The 20474-nt window shown below is 35.0% G+C and overlaps 1 protein-coding gene and 1 non-coding gene across 4 annotated transcripts; both read right to left on the reverse strand.

The window, feature by feature from the left end:
* Window positions 1–3834: 3834 nt before the first annotated feature.
* On the reverse strand, window positions 3835–17797 carry PLRG1 (pleiotropic regulator 1). Of its 3 annotated transcripts, XM_063664224.1 has the most exons (16): window positions 17443–17471; window positions 16417–16621; window positions 16193–16299; window positions 15070–15212; window positions 14369–14422; window positions 13478–13568; window positions 13194–13281; window positions 11802–11903; window positions 9515–9607; window positions 8116–8265; window positions 7925–8026; window positions 7283–7385; window positions 6435–6543; window positions 5295–5434; window positions 4612–4805; window positions 3835–4065 (listed from the first exon to the last, which is right to left on the reverse strand). In XM_063664224.1, the coding sequence occupies exons 2-16, from the start codon at window positions 16417–16419 to the stop codon at window positions 4006–4008; spliced, it is 1539 nt and encodes a 512-aa protein (XP_063520294.1). In that variant the 5' UTR covers window positions 16420–16621; window positions 17443–17471; the 3' UTR covers window positions 3835–4005. The 3 variants fall into 3 exon arrangements, with proteins under 3 accessions (XP_063520294.1, XP_054341676.1, XP_063520295.1); XM_054485701.2 differs by lacking the exons at window positions 16417–16621; window positions 17443–17471 and adding an exon at window positions 17662–17797; XM_063664225.1 differs by having other exon boundaries at window positions 16417–17797.
* LOC129035904 (U6 spliceosomal RNA) lies at window positions 11285–11389 on the reverse strand. Its single transcript, XR_008502395.1, has one exon. It is a non-coding gene; the product is annotated as a U6 spliceosomal RNA (small nuclear RNA).
* Window positions 17798–20474: the final 2677 nt, after the last annotated feature.

Here is a 20474-nt window from a genome sequence, read left to right on the forward strand (position 1 = left end):
GTTTAATAATTCATTCAATAATTTGCTTTTGTTACAAAAGTTTAAAAATTCAAATCAGATAACTGAAGGTGATTCTTCCAATTTCCTAATTATTAAAATTTCTGACTTCAGTTATCTAACAAAACATAGTGAATACCAGCCAACACACTGGTGATTAAGATAGACCTGTTATTTTGCAGCTTACATTCTATTGGGTGAAACAAACAATAAAAAATAATAATTGAGAAAAATAGAGCAGAAATAGGCGATAGCTAGGGTGTACTACGTGATTTAGATAGGAGAGTCACAATTTTAAATCAAGCAGAAAGCACATCCATTCCCCCCATTCTAAGGCAGAGGAGTCCAGTAAACTTCAGTTTTTACAAAATTGAAGTATAATTTATGACTCTTAGGTATCAATATTTCTATTTGATATGTTAATTAGGTAACAAATTATTCTCAGTGAAAGAAAGACAGAAATTCTCCATGAGAATTCTGGTTTTCAGCTTTCTAAATTCTCCTAAAGAAGTTTCAGGAGAAATTTCCTCTGACCAAGTTAAGAAAGAAGAGTCGTATTTAATCAAAATATCTATCTACTGCTATGGTAAGTTTCTTAACCAAGAATAAATTTCAAATTATATGGAGAATTTCCGGAACCCAGGAGGCAGAGGGTGCAGTGAGTCACGACTGTGCCACTGCACTCCAGCCTGGGCAACAGAGCAAGACTCTGTCTCAAAAAAAAATATATATATATATATATATATGCTTTTTCTATATATAGAAACCCTTCTTTGGCATCAGTGAAGATGCTCATATTTTCTACCTTATCTAAATCAATATAGCTAATTATCAATATAGCTAATTAACTTAATTAGCTATATTAATTAATAGTAAACCATCCTTGCATTCTTAGAATAATCTCCACTTGGGTATGTGGCTTGATTCTTTTATTAAACTTTCCTAATAATATTTGCATCCATAAGTGAGATGAAACCACAATTTATTTGTTCTTTATTGGATTTAGGTGTCTTTGTTATAGTAACATTTAAAAACACACAAAAGATTTCCTTCTTTATCTAGGTCCTAGGAAAAATTTCAAGTGCATTGAAATTATTTTAGGATTCAATTCTGAAGTTCTTCGGGTTTAGTGATGTATGTGTTATTGATGGTAGAGGTGGCTGTCTTTGACAACTTCTTTTTTTTATGGCAATTAATCTGTTTATGTTTTCTGTATCTTTTTGAACTAGTCATAGGCTATTTTTTTCTTTGAAACTAATCATTTTGTTTGGCGAATGGCATGGAATCAGACAGAGCTCTTTTAACTATTACTTCCCTCCTCCCTTTGTTTCTATTATGTATACTTCTGTTTAACTGGCTTATCTAGTTTTACCTATTTTTGTACCAAAAAAATCAGTATTTATTTACTATTTTTCCTTATTTCATTAACTTACCAATTCCTTTTTTCAAAAGAAAAATGTTTAACACATTTTCATTTTTTTTTTTTTGCAGTTGGTTGAAAAAATGTAAAGTGAGGAAATAGAAATAAGTTTATCAAAAACTCTTAAGAGTTTGGCTGTAAGAGTAGAGAAATGGGTATATTTCTAGAGGGAAACAATAGGTTTAGTGATTTTTTTTTTTCTAAGAAGCAGTATTGCAACCTATTTGTTGATGACACTCATATAGGGCAGAGGGAAGAAATTCATGGTACAGGAGAGAAAGAGTTTAATCATGGGAGCAATGTCCTTGAGTGGGCAAGAGTGTATGGCAACAACTGCACAGAGGGAATTGTTGTGAGGCAGATTGCTCATCCTCTGTAACAGCAGGCAAAAGGCATTAACTACGGAAATGTGTATTTGGTCATTATTGATGGCCCACTTGAGATATGTGGTTACAGACCAAGAATGAGTCCAGTCAGTGGAGTTGTTTTTCTTTGGTAACATTTTATAGCTTGACTACACTCAAGCTATACAGAATGGGCAGTGGAAGATTTGAGCTTAACCCTGGTTGGGTGTCTGTCAGGTAAGTAAAAGGGCACATGCATGAAATTCTGCATCTTTCACAGGGTCCATGAACACATTATGGTAGATGAACTTAATGCAACAGAGGATTCAAGAACACTGTAATACAGGGCAGCGTGGAGCAGGGAAACAGATTATTTTTTAATGCTTTTCAGAATTTGATACGTATACCTAACTTGAACACAATAGTTGAAGCTTTGCCAGACAGGTTGGTAGGGGCTTTCTCATCTCCTTGTACTAGTAATTTCTTCTTGGCCTTTAGAGATGGAACAACATCCACCTCTGATTTTTCTTATTAGAAGGCATATCAGAATCTCTCAGGAATGCAAGTGTAGTTTTTTTTTCTTTATTTAAGTTTATGAAATACATGCTTATAGAAAATTAAAACATTATAGAAATATGTAAAGCCAGCCATGAAAGTTCTTCCATAATTCTGCTTCCTAACAAAGCCACTGTTAGTAATGTGGTGTTACTTATATTTTAGAGCATCAAGTTGTTCACAAAAATGCTTGCACAACTTTTTTTTTACCCAAAAGTTTAGAAATCTTGCCCTAATAATCCAGACATTCTTCACTCTCTTAATGAATACTTAGAAACAAATTGCATAAAGGTACCATCTATTAAACCAGTCCCTTATTGACAGGGCATTTGGGCTAGTTTTAAGTATTAAAAACAAAGGTGCAATGAATTTGCTTGTGTGCACTTGTCATATTATTCCCATTCGGCAGTTTCCTAGAAATGAACTTAGTAGGCCAAAAGTTCCAGTTTCAATAAATCCTAGAAAACTACATTCCTAAAGGCTGTGCCAATTCTACTCCCACCTATGGCATGCAAGATGGGTAATGTAACTGGAAGTGCTCGTTCAAAATCATGGTGCAATTTTTTAATTTGGAAAATTTTAAAAATTGACTGTTCTTATAACTGTGTTTTCTAATTATAGAAGGTGAAGTCTGACAAATCTTCTTGACTAATGGGGAATCAGGATCCCAGGGCAGGATTTATAAAACTTGTATTTACCAAAAAGAGGCATCAGTATTAGAAACTTTAAAACTTCTCTTTAAAATCTCCACAAGATTGCAGCCCTTGCTACAGCTTTAAATAGCTGCACTGGTATCTCCAGTTATTTTCCCCAAGTTTCAACACCAGTACTGGTATCCTACTAGTTGAGGAATAAAATCCATACTTATATGAGCTTTCCCGAGAACAAGCCAGCTTTACTCCCCATTATTCGACAGTAGCAGAACATTCTTTGTCCCAGAACATACCGCACACTTTCTTGTGCCTGGTTTCATCACTTTATGCCTCATCTCTTTTCCTTCTTTTTCCTCCTTCGCTTCAAGGTAATCTCCAATGCCACTTACTCTATGAAGTCTTCCACAATCCTTCCTGAGAAAAATAAATGGTCTTATCCCTTCTGCTCCCCCAGCATTTCACCTGCACCTCTGTTACAGAATTTCTATACTAAGCTACCAAACTGGAAGTCTTAGAGGATAGACACATCTTACTTGTTTATTTCCTGAACAGTATCTAGTGCAGAACTTTGTAGAACATACACTCAAAAACTGTTTTTGGAATAAACATACATAAATTAAGACTTCAAATCTTTTAATCTCAAATTATTAGTCACAGATATTAGTTTTTAAAGGATTAAAAAAAAAGCTACTGCTCCTTCAAATGTCCTAATAATCAGTTTCATACATTTTTTTTAAAAGGGGGGTTTTCTAATAAGACTGTCAAAATATTACATCTAGAATAGTTATGTTCAATAAACCTGCATTTACTTGATATCTGCATCTTCCTAGTATCACAAATTGTTTTAGAAATAAAAACACAGGGGTAGGGGACAGGGGACAGTTTATTGTAAAATATGAAGCAGCAATGATTGAAGCAAGTGAATTTCTCCTTTATATTCCCAGCCAGAACACAAAATGACTGGATATCCTCATCAACGCCAAGCTTTTTTTTTTTAATTAAAAAAAAAAAAAAAAGAGAAAAAATTCCACATTCATTAAAATCTCTTTCTCTTGATAATTTCTGGTTTCCAGCTGACTGGATGAGTTTCTTCTGTCTAAAAATAGAAAAGTGAGTTAAAATAAAGTATTATTAGTTTGCTTCATGTCTAATAGCCTTCCTTTCTAACAAAAATAAGGTATCTACTCTAACATTATTCATTGGCATTATACACTTAGTTCTCTGACAGTTTTAGGAAGACCTGATAAACTTCTGGCATTATCCAAGTCTAATAACAGATGGATGGATTCATCATGTTTAGTTTGTAGTTTTCCATCTAAAATAACATTTCTACTTGGATATTCTACTAACACCAAAGCTTATGATTCTCGAATTAATTTACATAGCAATCTATTTATTTGCTGTTATTCTTGGTGCAACATTTCCCAGCAACTATAACAAAGAAAGTTGGGATAAAATTAAAGCCATCCATGGATTCACTGGCATCAGTGAAACAATATAGAAATCTATAAATGGACACTATTCAAGAAGACAAATATCCTAAATACTATAAAGATTATTTTTCCTTCTGATAATTAAATGAGAATACGCTGCCAAATTGGTATAGCTGTTTTACTTAACAAATGTGAAACAGAGAACTTACGGCTGTGTCATCCTCTCTGTATACTTTAATGGTTTTATCAGCTTCAGCTGTTAGTAATCGACTTTCAGACTGATCAAAAGCACAAGCAAATATTCCTGATTCACTGTCCAAAGACCCAGGTTGCACAGCTGCATGAACTCTCTGAAAATTGTAGCCAGTTCTCCAGTCCCAAAGATGCATGGTGCCATTGTCAGCTTAAAGGGAAAAATCTAGTTACACCTGGTATCCCCTCAGCAGTACAGCTTGACAAACATTTATTAAGCATCATTAGCCCAAGCATGGGAATACTATGGTTATAAAAATACCTAAGACACAGGCACTCCACCTTCTCTTAATATTAGTTTGTCTACTTTCATTTGTGCTGGGTTCAGAATTTATAGATCTTAAAAAGCACCTCAAAATCTGACATCCAATTCCAGAATAATAAACAAAATTTTAAGCAATTCCCAGCATAAATCACTGAGATTCATTAGATGGGAACTCAAAGAGGACTAAGCTATGAAATATACTACATGTATTATGAATATGCATGAACACACATAGTAACATGCAAATATGCCCTAACCAGGCAAGTGCTGCTATAATACTTAAGTGTGACAGCTTAGAAGCATTACAAATGTTTATTCATCATTAAAAGAAAAAATAACAGACTAAACATATTTATTATAAAAATCTTATTTTACCTCCAGATACAAGTACTCCATCAGAATTTACTGTCAATGTGTTAATAATAGCATTATGACCGGAAAGATTTTGAATGAAACTTCCATCAGGGAATTTCCACTGCTTTATGTTATCTGGAGAACCAGATGCAAATGTGTAACTGAAATAATATTAAAAAGAATTAATGACAAAGTAAACCAAGTTAAATGAAGTGGGTTTTAAAAAGCTTATTTCAGTTATATTTTGCATTGTGTACTCAATGATTTCTATACTCAGCAAAATAGTCATATCAAAATGTAAAAATATTAAGCCATTTGTTCAAAGTTAAATCAGACCTTCACATTTTTAACAGTATATTTTAAGTCCTAGATTAATGCTGTATTCTCCTTTCATTTCCTTAATGCTCTGCACTAAGCCAGAGCAATAAATGTGCAGAAGACCTATTTCACATGAAGGGCAATGTGTTATGCAACTCTTTTGGAGGGAGGGAGAGCAAGACAGGAACAGGAAGAAAGGGAGAAAAGGAATAGAGGGCAAGAGGAAGAGACAGAACGGGAGGGAGGAGAGGAGAAATGGGAGTGAGAAAGATAAGCAAAGGAAGAAGAGAGGTGGAAAAGGGTATGGAGAGTAGAAGACAGAGAAAAGGAAAGGGAGTAGAGAAAGAGTATGAATATAACCAGAGAAGTGTCAGAGTGATCTGATACAACAAACAATAGTTGTGATATTATGCTCCACCTTTTTGGATACCCTGACTATAATGTTCACGGTTCTTATTATTTCTCTTTCTACATATATTAACTTCCTCCTTAAGAATTAAACTATTCAATGAATGTCTCAGTGTCCAATATCATTTATGTCCAAAACATTAAGCCCAGCCACTAATATCTTTTATTTTGACATGCAGCATTTAATCATGATTTACATTGTCTCATTTGACATTATTTATTTGTTATCAAGTAGAAGGCTTTCCTCATGTTTTATAGGGCATGAAGCAAAATAGTGCATGAGGAAAATAAAAGAAACACACGTTCCTATGCGGCACAGGCCTAGAAATGACAGCAGCTAAATGACTGCCAAAAGCAGTGCTAATACCACTAGCATTTCAGCATTATATTAAGAACTGAAGAAAAACAAGAAGCTAATTAGGAAAATACACTTACTGTCTTGGATGTAAAACCACAGCTCTAACTGATTTTTTGTGATTTGTTAATGTCACTCTTGTTTTTCCAGCCACCAGATCCCATAATCGAATTGTAGTATCATGGCTTCCTGTAATGAAAACACATATATCCCTCAAAACATAGACCAGGAAAAATAATGCAAAAGTTAAATAAAATACAAAGCATTCTTCCAAAACACGTATGTTCTAAATGAAAGTCATATCACATGCAAATTAGTCTTGGCTAATTTCTTCATAGTTTCAAATTTTTAGGTTGATTTTAATTCTTTAAAAAAATGCAATGCAACATTGATTCACTGTCAATTGAACAGCTAAAACACATGCAAATAACAAATAAATATACGATTGTATACCCTAGTGAAAAGGAAAAACTTCAATGATTTTTTTAAGTTAATAAAATACATCAGGCAAAGGAATTATTTTCTAGTATTAAAGATCCATTGTTACTAACTTTATTTAGAGCAAAGTAAGATTCAAATCAGTTCTAAAGGTTACTAGTCTCAAGGTATTTTGTCTTCTAACTTCAATTTCCTAGAAAAATAATTTTGACACTATAAAATAATACTTAATTGTTCACAACACAGTATTCTAGTCAGACATTACAGGATACTATGTATGGCATACTCTATGATATGTAAAAAGCATGAGGTAAAAACAGTGGAATGAAATTCCATTTGAATACATTTCAATTGTCTATGTTTAAAATATGACACAGAAACACTGTAAACACAATACAGAGCAAGAGTCATCATGAATATGAAAAGTACATGTATAATAACATGGATTCTGACATGAATATTCTGTAAACTTGAAAAGTATCAATCATACCTGTAATAATTTGTGGTTCTGCAGCCTGACATCTCACTGTAGCAACTGCATTTGTATGTCCAGATAATGTGTGTACACTGGCTTTAGTTCTCACATCCCAAATCTATAAAAACACAATAGACATATTAGGAAAAAGAATAGGTATTCATTATCTCAAGAAGATAACTGGATCAATTCAAGGCTGAAAATTTACTACACAACTAGTGCCTGAATATAATAAAGAAAATGCTTAAGTGAAAGATAATGATTTATAAACTGGAGGACGAATATAAATAGCAGACAACTTGCAAGAATTCTAAAAAGCTAAAAGATCAGGTACTGAAAATCTAAGAATGGGTATGATGGGACTACTTTTTAAGACTATTGAATGAAAGAACTAATGGACAATAGTTGTTACAGAATGCAACGTGAGAATATCACATTTCAGGGGCAGGGCACTAGTAACACTAACATGGTGAGGCCACAGAACTGAAGACTAGGGTGGAAAAAAATGCAAGTTAAGAAACTTAGGGACTAGGATATTGATGACTCAAGACAACTATCTTTCATTCTCTATCAATCAGTTGAAGACTCTGAAACCAAACGTGCACCCTAGAAGATGCAATATATTTACAGGTAACTACACAACTCTATTCCGTTTACCCGTGCAGTTGAATCTCGGCTACAGGTTACCAACACATCGATTGTTGGGTGCAAATCCAAACCATACACTGCACTTAAATGTCCATGATAATGCCGTATAACCTAAAGACAAAGCAGGAAAGTTAAAACTTCTAGAATTAGAAAGATAAACAGTAGTTCATAATGTTTTAAATCCTTAACTCCAAGCTTACCTTATTGTATTCGAGATCCCAGCATTTCACTTGTTTGTCTTCTCCACAAGAGAACAGGTATGGGCTCCTTGTGCTTACTATCACGCCCCGCACAGTACTAATATGCCCAGTCAATGACAGTTTTAATTTGCCACTAGCCAAGTCCCAGATCTGCAATCAAAGAATATTTAATTTTTTCTTTCACTGGTTACTGCAAAACAAAATTTTAGAATCCTGATTATTAAAAATGAGCTTTCAAAGAGAAAAGGAAAAAAGATAACAAATATGTAAAAATAAAAAATTTTGCAAAATGACTGCCCTCCAAATAAAAGAAAAAAACTGGCATGCTCAAACTGGAAAAATACTTGCAATTAGATGACAAAAGGTTAACCTTCTTATTATATAAATGATATCTTTGATAATAACAGTAAGAAAAGTATGGTATTAAATTAACTGAGGATGGCAACAACTTAAAGAAATCCTAAAAGCAGCAAACACAGATATGAAAAAGTTCAAACTCATTAGAAATTTTATACAAGGTTTTTAAAAAAGATTAAATATCCATTTTTTGCTTACCATATTAGATATTTGTAAAGGAATGTACAACCAATGTGCTGAAAAGGATCCTCTCATACACTGCAAGTATCAATTCACCCATTTGGAAAGTAATTTGTACTTTGGGTATCAGCTTCAAAAATATTTGACCCATTTATTCCATTTATGGAACTCTACCATAACAAAATAATTTAAAATACAGAAAAAGTCTTATATACAAAACTTAACAGCATTACTTGTAATGGTGAAAATCAGACTAAAAACTCTACTGTCCAATAACAGGAAAACAGATTATAGACTATCTAAATGATATAATATTATGCAACCACTTTAAAAGATGGTAAATTTTTCACAGGAATATGCCTTTGATACAATGTTAAGTGAAAAAAGCAAGATACAAAATTACATACTAAGAATGAGTTTTTAAAAGATACACACACAGGAAAAGAGCTTAGAAGTAAAGGTATTGATACTTACAGAAATAAATACTAAAATGAAACTCATCCAAATATCTAACAATGGTAGGATTATATACAGGTCTATGTACTTCACAATTCTCTATATTTTCCACATTTTCTATGAATGAGCATGCTCTTAATTTTGTAACCAGTCGGAGAGAACAATGTAAGTATAAAGGAATTAGTGGTAGGTATTCAGTAGGTAAAGAAAAAGTGGTTTAAATAGCACTTTTCAAACAGATATTTACTTAGAACACTTACTAGTATAAATGATAAATGTTACTCCTTATTCAGGTCTAAAATAACAGAGGAACTGCAATAGCAATTCCTGCCACAGGAAATAATAACTGATTAAACTTACATGACAAACACAAAGTCATGTTTATTTTTTCTTCCTTCATTATTACCTTTATAGTTCTGTCAGCAGATCCAGTAACAAACCACTGATTTCCAGGTTCCACAGCAATACATCGAACCCAGCCAAGATGCCCACTGATAACCTGCATAAAACAAAGTAGAATGGGCAGGCTAACATAGAAGTTAAAATGTATTTAAGTTTAACTGCAGCCCGAGTTTGAATTGCCCTCCCATCTTCAAATCATAAATTTAAAACATAATGACTATTATATTTTACAATAATATGAAATTATCTTCAGTGAGTTAATAGATAACACAAATTGTGGCTCATCTATATAATGTATACTACTCAGTAATAAAAAGGAATACATTATTAATACTTGCAACAACTTCAATGACTCACAAAGGTATTAAGCTGTGTGAAGGAAGCCAGTCTCAAAAAGTACATATTGTATGATTTCATTGATATGACATAGTCAAAAAGACACAGCTAAACCAACCTAGGTGTCCATCAAGAGGTGAATGGATAAATAAAATGTGGTACATACACACAATGGAATACTATTCAGCCATAAAAAAGAATGATATTCTGTTATTTGCAAAAACATGGATGGAACTGGAAGACATTATGTTAAGTGAAACAAGCCAGGCACAGAAAAACAAATATTGCATGCTCTCTCTCATATATGGTAGCTAAAAAATAAACGATCTTGAGAGTTGAATGATGGCTACCAGAGGTTGGGAAGAATAGTGGGAAGGCAGAAGATAAAGAAGGGGTGGATCACAAGTACAAAAATACAGTTAGATAAACGTAGTAAGATTTAGTGTTTGGTAGCACTAGTTTGGTAGCACTAGTTTGGCTAGTTAGCTTGGTAGCACAATAGGGTGACTACAGTTAAGAGTAATTTATTGTATATTTCAAAATAACTAGAAGAGTAAAACTGGAATGTTCCTAATACAAAGAAATAATATCCCAATTACCGTGGAGATAAATATCCCAATTACCGTGATTTGATCATTACACACTGTATGTTTTTCTTTGTTTTTTGTTTTGAGATAGGGTGTCACTCTGTTGCTCAGGCTGGGGTGCAGCAGCATGATCCGGGCTCACTGCAACCTCCGCCTCCTGAGCCCAAGTGATCCTCCCACTTCAGCCTCTGGAGTAGCTGGGACTACAGGTGTGCACCACTACACATAGCCAATTTTTGTATTTTTTTGCAGAGACGGGGTTTTGCTGTGTTGCCCAGGCAGGTACTGAACTCCTAGGCTCAAGAGATGCGCTTGCCTAGGCCTCCCAAAGCACTGGGATTATAGGCATGAGCCACCATGCCTGGCCTACACACTGTATGCTTGTACCAAATTTGATATGTAGCCCATAAATATGCACATCTATTATGTTAGCCATAAAAATTAAAAATAAATTAGAACTGAAATTATTGAAAAACAATAAGACAACTATAGTGGTAGAAAACAGATCAGTGATTGTCAGAGGTGAAAGAAAGTGTAACTACAAAAGAATAGCACAAGGGTGTTTTCTGAGGTGATGTAACATCTGTATCCTAATTGTGGTAGTGGTTACCCAAATCAGTACATCTATTACAATTCGTTAGACCAGTATGTCAAACAAAAAGGCTCTTACTGTACAATCATTTGAAGAATAAAATTTTTAAAATATGTATTAAATTATGTGTAGCTGTACATTTCCTACTATGTACATTTTCTTTTTTAAAATTTTCTGTTTTTAATTTTTGTGGGTACACAGTAGAAATATATTTATGGGGTACATGAGATATTTTGGTACAGGCAAGCAATGCAAAATAAACAGTATGGAACACTTCACGAATCCGTGTTATCCTTGTGGAAGGGCCATGCTCATCTTCTCTGTACCATTCCAATTTTAGTATATGTGCTGCTGAAGTTAGCATGCATGTCCATTTTCTTTTAGATGATAAACGCTGAATCATTTTCATTTACTGTAGTTGAAAGAATAACTGGTAGGCCCAAATAAATTTCTTTATATGGTGTTTTCCCCCTTCACCTTCAAACTAAATACTTTGAACACTTTTTCTAAATTTATTTAGTCTGCCATCCATATTTAGTAGCTTTATCTTGACATTTCATACTATTTTATATAAAATACAAGTATAACTTTTACTTAAGGAAGTCGCCTTCCCAAGAGATCTTTTAAGATACTCCCTAAGACTCTTCTCAATCCACCTCAGATCGCTCTACCAGCTTTTCATATTCACTCTTTTTCCTCCTTATTCTATTCTTCAGTGCTTGTCAACTAGAAAGCAATCATGGTTAACATAATAAAATAAATGCAGAGTCACTCACTCTGTAGAGTTTCCACGGTGGGTGCCACTGGGGTTTTGGCATTGTAGGGGCTTTTTTAGCCATCAGTGCAGAGTTCTTGGTATTGCCAGTCTCCATGACAATCTAGACACAGAAGAGACATTATTATTATTAAAGACATCATACCTAAGGCTTCATGATACCAATTCAGAAATGGAAATGGAAAGAGGGAACTTACAAAAGAATTTTTCCATAAATGAAGAAATAAAATTTTCTGTATGTTAATTTAAAAAAGCAATTATAAAATCACAGAGAGGCAGAACATCAGACTTAAGAGCGCACATCACTGTGTATGGGTTCAAAACCCAGCTTGGCCAATTACTAGCTGTTTGACATTAGGTAACAATTATGTAACCTCTATGTAGCTCACCTGTAAAATGGGAAGAATAGTGCCTATTTCATAGGGTTACTACAAAGATTTAAAAAGTAGTAAATGCTCCATGTAAGCTCCCAATATTAAAGTCATTTTAAGTGTATTAATGCCACTGCCTTTCATTGTCATATTTTAACATTATTGGTTTAATATAGCAAAGACTGACAGTTCCTTCTATTTATCTTCTAATACAATATTTAAATACCATTTTAACAGGTATACTGCCTGATATACCATCTATTGTTAGCAGTCATCTCGTCATCCAAAAAATAAATAAGCCCATAAAGTTCCTGCCCTCAAGAAGCTTAAATTATACCCTCATAAGGAGGGTAGAGAGCCTGGACAGAAAATGTGCTCTGAATGGAATAAAGGAGGAAATGAGATGTGGCAGTTACACATGCATTCACTGCATAAAGTCAAATCAATTGCATAATGAACTGAGAAGCAAAACCAGCACTTATTTCAAGTGGCCGCATATTTTATTATGCTGCAGATAAATCAATAAAATAACTATAGAAAATAATTCAACAACTATTTCTACCATACTAATACCAGTTGCCATTTACTTACAAACAGATAAACTTATTTCTAAATGCTCATTTATAAGACTAGTTGTATAGCCCATGAATAGTACAACACTAACAGCACTCAACATAACTGTACACACCAACTTAAAATTTAATAAAAAAAAAGACTTTCATATTTAATACATACTAACACAAGTTTCAGAAAAACTCCCCTTGCATTTTTAATAGTGGGCAATAAATACCAACATCACATTATCTTTATCAAAATATATATTACACACAATGTACAAGTAGACAAATAACAGAATTAAATTCCAAAAAATACATTAATTTACTACCAACTTGAGTTTTAGGGCTATGAAATATGAATGACTAGCCCAGGCTGCTATTTATCTTAATAATTCCAAAGAAGAGGGAAATAAGGCAACATGTCCCAAAAGTTAGAAACCTGCTATTTGATGCAGAAAAACTTACTGAATTCATTGCTGTAGGCTGTGGACGGTCAGAAGCCCCAGGATGTCGGTATTCACTTCCACTAGGTGCAGTACGATTTGCATCAGCCCTGAGGCAAAAGAAATAATATATTCAAAGTAACTAATGCCTCCAGTCATGTATTCTGCAAAACTAACCCTTTATTTAAAATTGTTATTAAGTCCTGATAAAGGAAAATGTCATATAACAGTTATAAAGAAATTTTAAAAAGGAAAAATGTGAACAGTGAAATATGCTTTTAAGATCTTTGTAATTATATTTCATACTTGGTCTGCGAAGGTAATGCCACCGCTAAGGACTGTGCAGCTGATTCACTTGGCATTCTCTGGATCTTAGTATCTGCTGTCAAAGCAACCCCTATTAAAATGAAAAATCAACTTCTTTTAGTAGCTGTGTATTATTCATTTACATGCACTTAAAATAAAATGATGAAGGAAAACATATACCAAATGTTTATTATCTCCAGGCAGTGATATTATACAAATTTTGATTAAGTTTTGCTCATCTTTGTTTTTAATTTCTACAATAAATACTGCTTAATAACACGCAACTCAAATTTGATTTGATCACAGCCCACATGGTATTAAAGCAGCCCAGAATAGTAAAGTTAATTTCCATTATATTTGGGTATTAGTTTCAAAAGTCAGTATTAAGCAGTTCCTCAAATACTAACAGAATGTTTCCAAGAGTGGATGTAACTTACTAAAACTAGAAACACCCAATTTCCCTGTACTTTCTTTACATACTAAGCCTTTTGTCCTCTACCCTGTTATACTGGCCACTCCATCTGTGGACCAATGCCTTAATACAGACAGAGGACATGTTTCTCAGATACTGCTTCTAACATTTCCATCATTTTTATAAGCTTAGTGATATTTACATGTCTGCCTAAACCACCAGATAATAAATAACTAGGCCTGCAACAGTTTGACTGTCTTTGAATTCCTAGCACATTGCCTGAAAAATTATATGTACTTAAGAATGTTTGCTGAATGAAGGCATATGAGTATTCATTATCACCTACAAAGCTATGCATGGATGCTTGGCTATTGAGCTTATCTTGCATTTTATAGGCAACAAGAATCTCATTATTGGCTCGTTAGTGAAAATATATGTGACATTTTTAAGACATTTTCAATATATAACAGCTCACTAACCAGGTCCTGGTGGGTATGGATGTGTACCTGCCACAAAGTATTCAACTTCTTGTCCTAGAAAAAAGACAAAAAAAAATCAACAGTAGTGAATTTATCTTATACAAAAGTTATCATCTCTTTAAATGTATCAAGTAATATTAAATTTTCAACTGGATCTATCAAATTTTCTCAATTAAAGTCAAGCCTCAGAAATAAGGTAAGTTGATCACTTTTGCTTTGATCTCTGTAAACCATGTCCTTGACCATTTGCTATATAGCAATGGTATACAAAGAAGCCCTCCTATCAAGTGACAATCCACTCTGGTATTTCTTCCAAGCAAATGGTTTCTTGTGGAATCTTGAATTCTCTTTACTTACTAAGATTTCAGTATTTAATTTCATCTTTCTGAATTACAGACAAGATAGATGGTATCCCCACAGGTTAAGAATATTTTCCAATTTTTTCCTTTAATCTCTACTGTGACCTTCTCCACATTCTAAGAATCTCTGCCATCATTATACTACCATTTTTATTTCCTATAAGAAAAAAGTCATCAACAGTATTCCCATGAGGTCAAAACTTCCATTATAATACTGGTACGGCCATTAAATACTGTACGACCACAATAAGTCCTGCCAGGAGGGGCAAAAATAACACATTTTATTTTTCTGTTTTTAAAATTCACATATAAGTCTGACATTTCTGATAATACCATACTCACCTTGATTGGCAGGGTACTGTTTATGAACATATGAATCCGATGCATTCTGAGGACCCTTCTCTTTAAGATTTTCTTTTGAAGTAGGCATATGCAACACAGGACCATACTCATTACGAAGCTTGATTGCCATTTTTCGTTTGTGACTATTTAGAAATTATAAACATAAGAACGTATCCATAAATACTTTAAAACAAACACTTAGCTTAAGTTTGCCCATTCATGTAGAAAAAGTTTGTAGTACGATTTTAAGTAGTATTTAAAAGAATCAAAAATTTCCAAGTGCATTTCCCCACCATATCTGTTCTTTTGCTTACATTCGACCACACAGCATTCATTAAACCTAAGTAATATTTTAGTTTGTTACCTAATAAATAGAAAACCTTTTATGATAAATTGTCAAAGGTCTGACTGAAAGATATACAGAAACTAACAAATCCTTTAAGAAACCTCAAAGTCAATATACTTTCCTTCAAAATATAAATATAGTAAAAACTCTATAGCAACCTTTACTAGATGTATCCAAACAGGTTAGTTAGAACTAATCAAAATACTTAATTGGTTCAATATCTTAAAAAGAAATGCACTTATATTACTTTTAAAAATAGTCTACTTTATAAATTAAATATAAATGCTTGTTTGAGGAGTTAAGTAGATTTTAAAAGGGTAAAGGACAAAGAAGGAACACTGCACGTAATGCAATCCCAGACTGGAGCTGGATATGTAGAACCAAAAATATGCCACCACTCAAAAATCTTCATCATACTAACGAGAAAAGATGGGAGTAGAGGTACTGGCCAGGTACAATTTCAGCTCAGCAAGGCTCTGAGAGCAGCGGGAAGCTGAAAGCACATACAAAGTGATTGATTATAAAATAAAATACCTAAGAGGAACTCTCTTAATTACTGGGTATTTGTAAAATGCAATTAATTAATGGAACTTTTACTGTAAAAGGCCAAAAAAAAAAGTTAAATCAGTTTAAATTATGCCAAAACACCACTCATTATTGAATAATTAGCCCATGAGTAGCTTTATCTTTAAAGGTCTCCCTCTCCCTGCTCTCTTCCCCCAGTATTAGAATGTTAAGTATTTTAGCAATTGAAAAAAAAAAAAAAACGACACCAACCTCTCTTCATCTAAAGGCACAGGTTTTCCATTATCAGCTACAAACATGTCATGGGTCCTCTTCAATGACCTGAACACAAGGGTGTGTACAGAATGTTTCTGTACCTCCTAAAAAAAAAGAACGTGATTACACACCTATCTACAAATTACACAAATCATAACCTAACGTCAGATTGATTACACACTTCACATGTTTAAATATGTAAAAAACTTTATACCACTCACCATAGCTATTTGTTGCAAGCTACAGGAGTCAAGTTCAGAGAAGAGGAGGAAGCTCCTCTTTGGCTAGAACCTCAGGTATAGCAACTGAGTGATGCCGGAGTTTAACTTATTCAATAAATATTTACTGAGCTCCTACTGTGTGTCTGGCAGGTATTGTGCTAGAATCTCACAATAGAATGATAAAAAGGTGGTCATGGTCCCTGTGCTCAAGAGGAAACAGACAAATAAAAAGTAAAATAATTCCACATTTTGACAAGTGCTATGAAGGCAACAAGCAAGGCGCTGAGTCAGGGATCGAAGGACTAAGTATAATTGTGAAAGATTTCACTAAGGTGATATTTAAGCAGAAAGGGAGTTAGCCTTGCACAAAACAGAGGTAAGAACGAACCAGGCTGATGGAAATGTCATGTAAAAAAAAGTTCAGTTAACTGAAATAATACAAGGAGCGCAGTACAGCTGTGTATGGTGGATGAGATGGTGCTCTGTAGTTGCAAGGGTAGACAAGGTCCAGATTAGGTAAGGTCTTTTAGACTATTACAACAGCCTATATTTTGTTCTAGCAACATAGGGTCAGTAAAGGGTTTTAAACAAGAAAGGTATGAACAACTTACGTTTTAAACAGAACAACTTATAGAACAAAATGGAAGCAAGGAAACCAACCAACGGGGAGCTAATGCACCAGTCCAGGTGAAACATGATGTTGGTCTCGATTAAGGTGGACTGCAGCGGATATGGAGAAGAGTGAATGGAATCAATAAACATGTGGGGTAAGATGGACAAGACCAGCTAACAGCGTGGCTGCTCATGCCAGGGAAAGATGTAAAGAATGGCAAGTTTTTCTGGGGGTAGAGGTGAAATAAGAGACGGCCTGAACGCAAGATAGAGAAGACTACCAATCTTTTAGGGCACAGAATCACTGACACTGCCCCGAGGGCGGCGAGTACCAGTGGTCGAACACCAACAGAGGCCCCGCCTCCAAGGACAGTTTCCAGCTCCCAAGAGTCAAACGAGGACTGGACGGATTACCTCAGGCTTCGCGGCCGGACTGAACCTCCGACTCGGGTTCTCATCCGGCTTCTACCTCTTCCCCGAAAACCCGAAGAAGAGACCACCCGGCCTTGGCCAAATAGTTCCCCTCGTAGCCTCTTTTCTCTCTGGACTCCAAGTACTCTCAATCCCCCACGCCCACTGCCAAAAAAACAGTCCAGAGACAAACGACTCTTGAGAGCCCCAGTGTCACTTTACCTCGACCATGATGCTACCGTGTATCCCACCTCCGGCAGGGAAGAAACCCTAATCACTAACGCAGTACCCGCCGCCACAGATGTGCTGCACCTTCCGGAATTGGGCGCCCAGGCGGCGGATGTGATGCAAGCTCTGCGCATGCGCGCTAGTTCCCTCGACCATCAAGGATCAGGAGGCGGGTCTCCCTCCTCGGGACCGCCTCTAGGGCGGGGTCTCGAGGCTTAAAGCCGGAGACTCCTGGAAGGGCTTGGGGGGAGGGTTTCACTCGCCCCTCTGAAGAAATCTTAGAATTATGTTTTCTGCCTTAGCTGGGGTCCTGGTTATTCGTGCTGTATTCCCCGGAAGCTTAACGCTTTTTATTCAGAGAACCTAAGCGTCTGGAGAGCAAACTCCCGTGGGCTCTATCTAAGGCACTTCCACTACCTTGATCTCTGGAGGTCGCCTGCGTGCTTTGTGTCTCCTGGTTCTAATCCTGGCGAGAAGCAGTTGGACACTTGTAGGCTTAACACCTGAAAACGATTTCGCTTAAACAGTCCAGTAAACACTTGTTAAGTGAATGTTGAGGAATAGCTGTTTTAATTTGGAAAATTTTGACATGTAGATATAACAAAACCCCATATTTATTTTCTGCTAATAGATTTTTTTTTTTTTTCTCAAAACTTCATAGCTCTTGGCCATTTCCTAGTTGCCTGCTGATTATTGTGGCTTCAACAATGCCAGGGTACAGCTTTTCAAAGCTGGTAGAAGAAAGACACAATTGGAGACTTTAGCCATTTTTATTTATTCATATCCTTGTGCCAAGTATTGGTATTGTTGCTTTCTACCCTGGTAAAATCTGTGGTTTGTGATCAACCCTACCCAATTATTTTTCTATGTAAAAAAAAAAAATGGATGGACTTGGGCATTTGCAAACTTAAATAGACAAACATTTTACTGGCCCTGTTTCAGTTTCACTAATCCTGTCCTGAGAGCATACTGCTTACACTTTGAGAGGGGGAAAAAATCTAGCAAAAGAATAGCAATATAAATCAACCTCACTTGGAAATTCATTAAAAACACTAAGGTCATGGGTTTTTGTTTGAGACGGAGTTTTGCTCTTGTCGCCCAGGCTGGAGTGCCATGGCGCGATCTTGGCTCACTGCAACCTCAGCATCCCAGGTTCAAGCTATTCTCCTGCCTTAGCCTCTGGAGTAGCTGGGATTACAGGCGCCTGCCACCATGCCCGGCTAATTTTTGTATTTTTAGTAGAGACAGGGTTTCACCATGTTGGCCAGGCTGGTCTTGAACTCTTGACCTCAGGTGATCCGCCCGCCTAGGCCTCCCAAAGTGCTAGGATTACAGGCATGAGCCACCGTGCCCTGCCTTAAGGTCATGTTTTTACTTGAAGATACAACATCTCTGAATTTAACTGTGAGTTTGGCCTAAGAATTGATTTTCTGTAAAGGTGGCAAGTGATGGTATTTCCTTGCAAGAAAATACCATAGTTATAAAATATATACTTGATGAACTAAATAATATACTCACCTATTAATAACAACTATAGAAAATAACATGATTTGAAATGACAATAAAACCATAGAAACCTAAGCAAGACTAATATCTATGGCAATATATTAATTGTCTAGTTAGACCTATTAACTTTTTACATATTTAATCATCCTGGAGACATTAATTTAATTTCTCAATAACAACATGGTAATGATTGAGGTAAATTGCCTCGAATTTGCTCCTTTTAAAACACTGTCGTGAATTTATAGAATTATGTCATCCACTTGAAAGTTTATAATATTTTAGGTAAATATAGAACTCAAGTGACCCTATTATTTAGTTCAGGGATTCGTGAATTATGTATATTGTAGGAAAATTTTGTATTTATGTGGGAATATGTTTTATTTTCTGGAGAAAGGATCCACAAGTTTAATTGGATTCCTGAAGGGCTCCAGGATACACACATGGCCTGGCTGACACCCCAAGCTGCCTTATTTGAACAGCAGGTGTCACTACTGCTCTTCATACGGGCCCTCAGGGTTGTCCTTAAAGCAGACATGGCAAGTAACTTATTATATAAATTATTAGTATTATGTCTGTGTAAAACCAAGAATACAAGTTTTAAGGAAAGCCCTCCTTCTTTAGGCAAGATTTTTTAAACTCACCAATACAGAAACTCTTTTTATTCTCCTTCAAATATTGTCCTTTGCTCTTGAACAGTGATAGGTCATATAAGTATAGATTTGAGTGCCATTTTCATCAGCTTTTTATGATATTTTTATAGGAAGTGTTTTCTGATTCTTATAAAATAATAAATATTACTATTTATTTTCCTGTTTCAACTTAGAGGGTTAAATATACAAGCTTTAAAAAACACTATATGCAATGTTCTTTAGAGTTGTGTGGCTCGGTATGTCCATCCCTTAAATTTCATATTTGAAATTGTTCATTAATTCAAAAGGAAGTAATCATGGAAGTTATCACTGTTTATTTGAATTTCTGAGGTCAAAACCTGTGAAAAATGATACTTGGACATTTCTTCCAAAAGTTTGGTCTTTAATTGTTTAGCACAATGCTATGAATTTGCCTAAATACTAAGGTAGTGTTAGCAGATACCTTCTTGTAGCATAGTTGAAACAAGCTTCTGGGACTATAAGGAACAGCGAAGGGGCTGTTCTTCCTGTTAATGCCTGGAAAGACTTTGGGAATAATTAGATTGTACTATCAGTTATAAACTGTCAGTTATAAATATCTTAGCAGGGTGTATGTGAGAGAGAAAGAGAGAGAGACAGAGAAAGAGAGAGTCCTTGGGTCTTACTTATCAC

Source organism: Pongo pygmaeus, chromosome 3 (genome assembly GCF_028885625.2).
Source record: "Pongo pygmaeus isolate AG05252 chromosome 3, NHGRI_mPonPyg2-v2.0_pri, whole genome shotgun sequence".
NCBI lineage: Eukaryota > Metazoa > Chordata > Mammalia > Primates > Hominidae > Pongo > Pongo pygmaeus.

Coding starts and splice junctions, on each gene's coding strand:
- PLRG1 (XM_054485701.2), bottom strand. Junction 7,386..7,924: donor GCCGAGATTCAACTGCACGG/GTAAACGGAATA, acceptor GTGTTTTTATAG/ATTTGGGATGTGAGAACTAA. Junction 6,544..7,282: donor AGAACCACAAATTATTACAG/GTATGATTGATA, acceptor TTTTCATTACAG/GAAGCCATGATACTACAATT.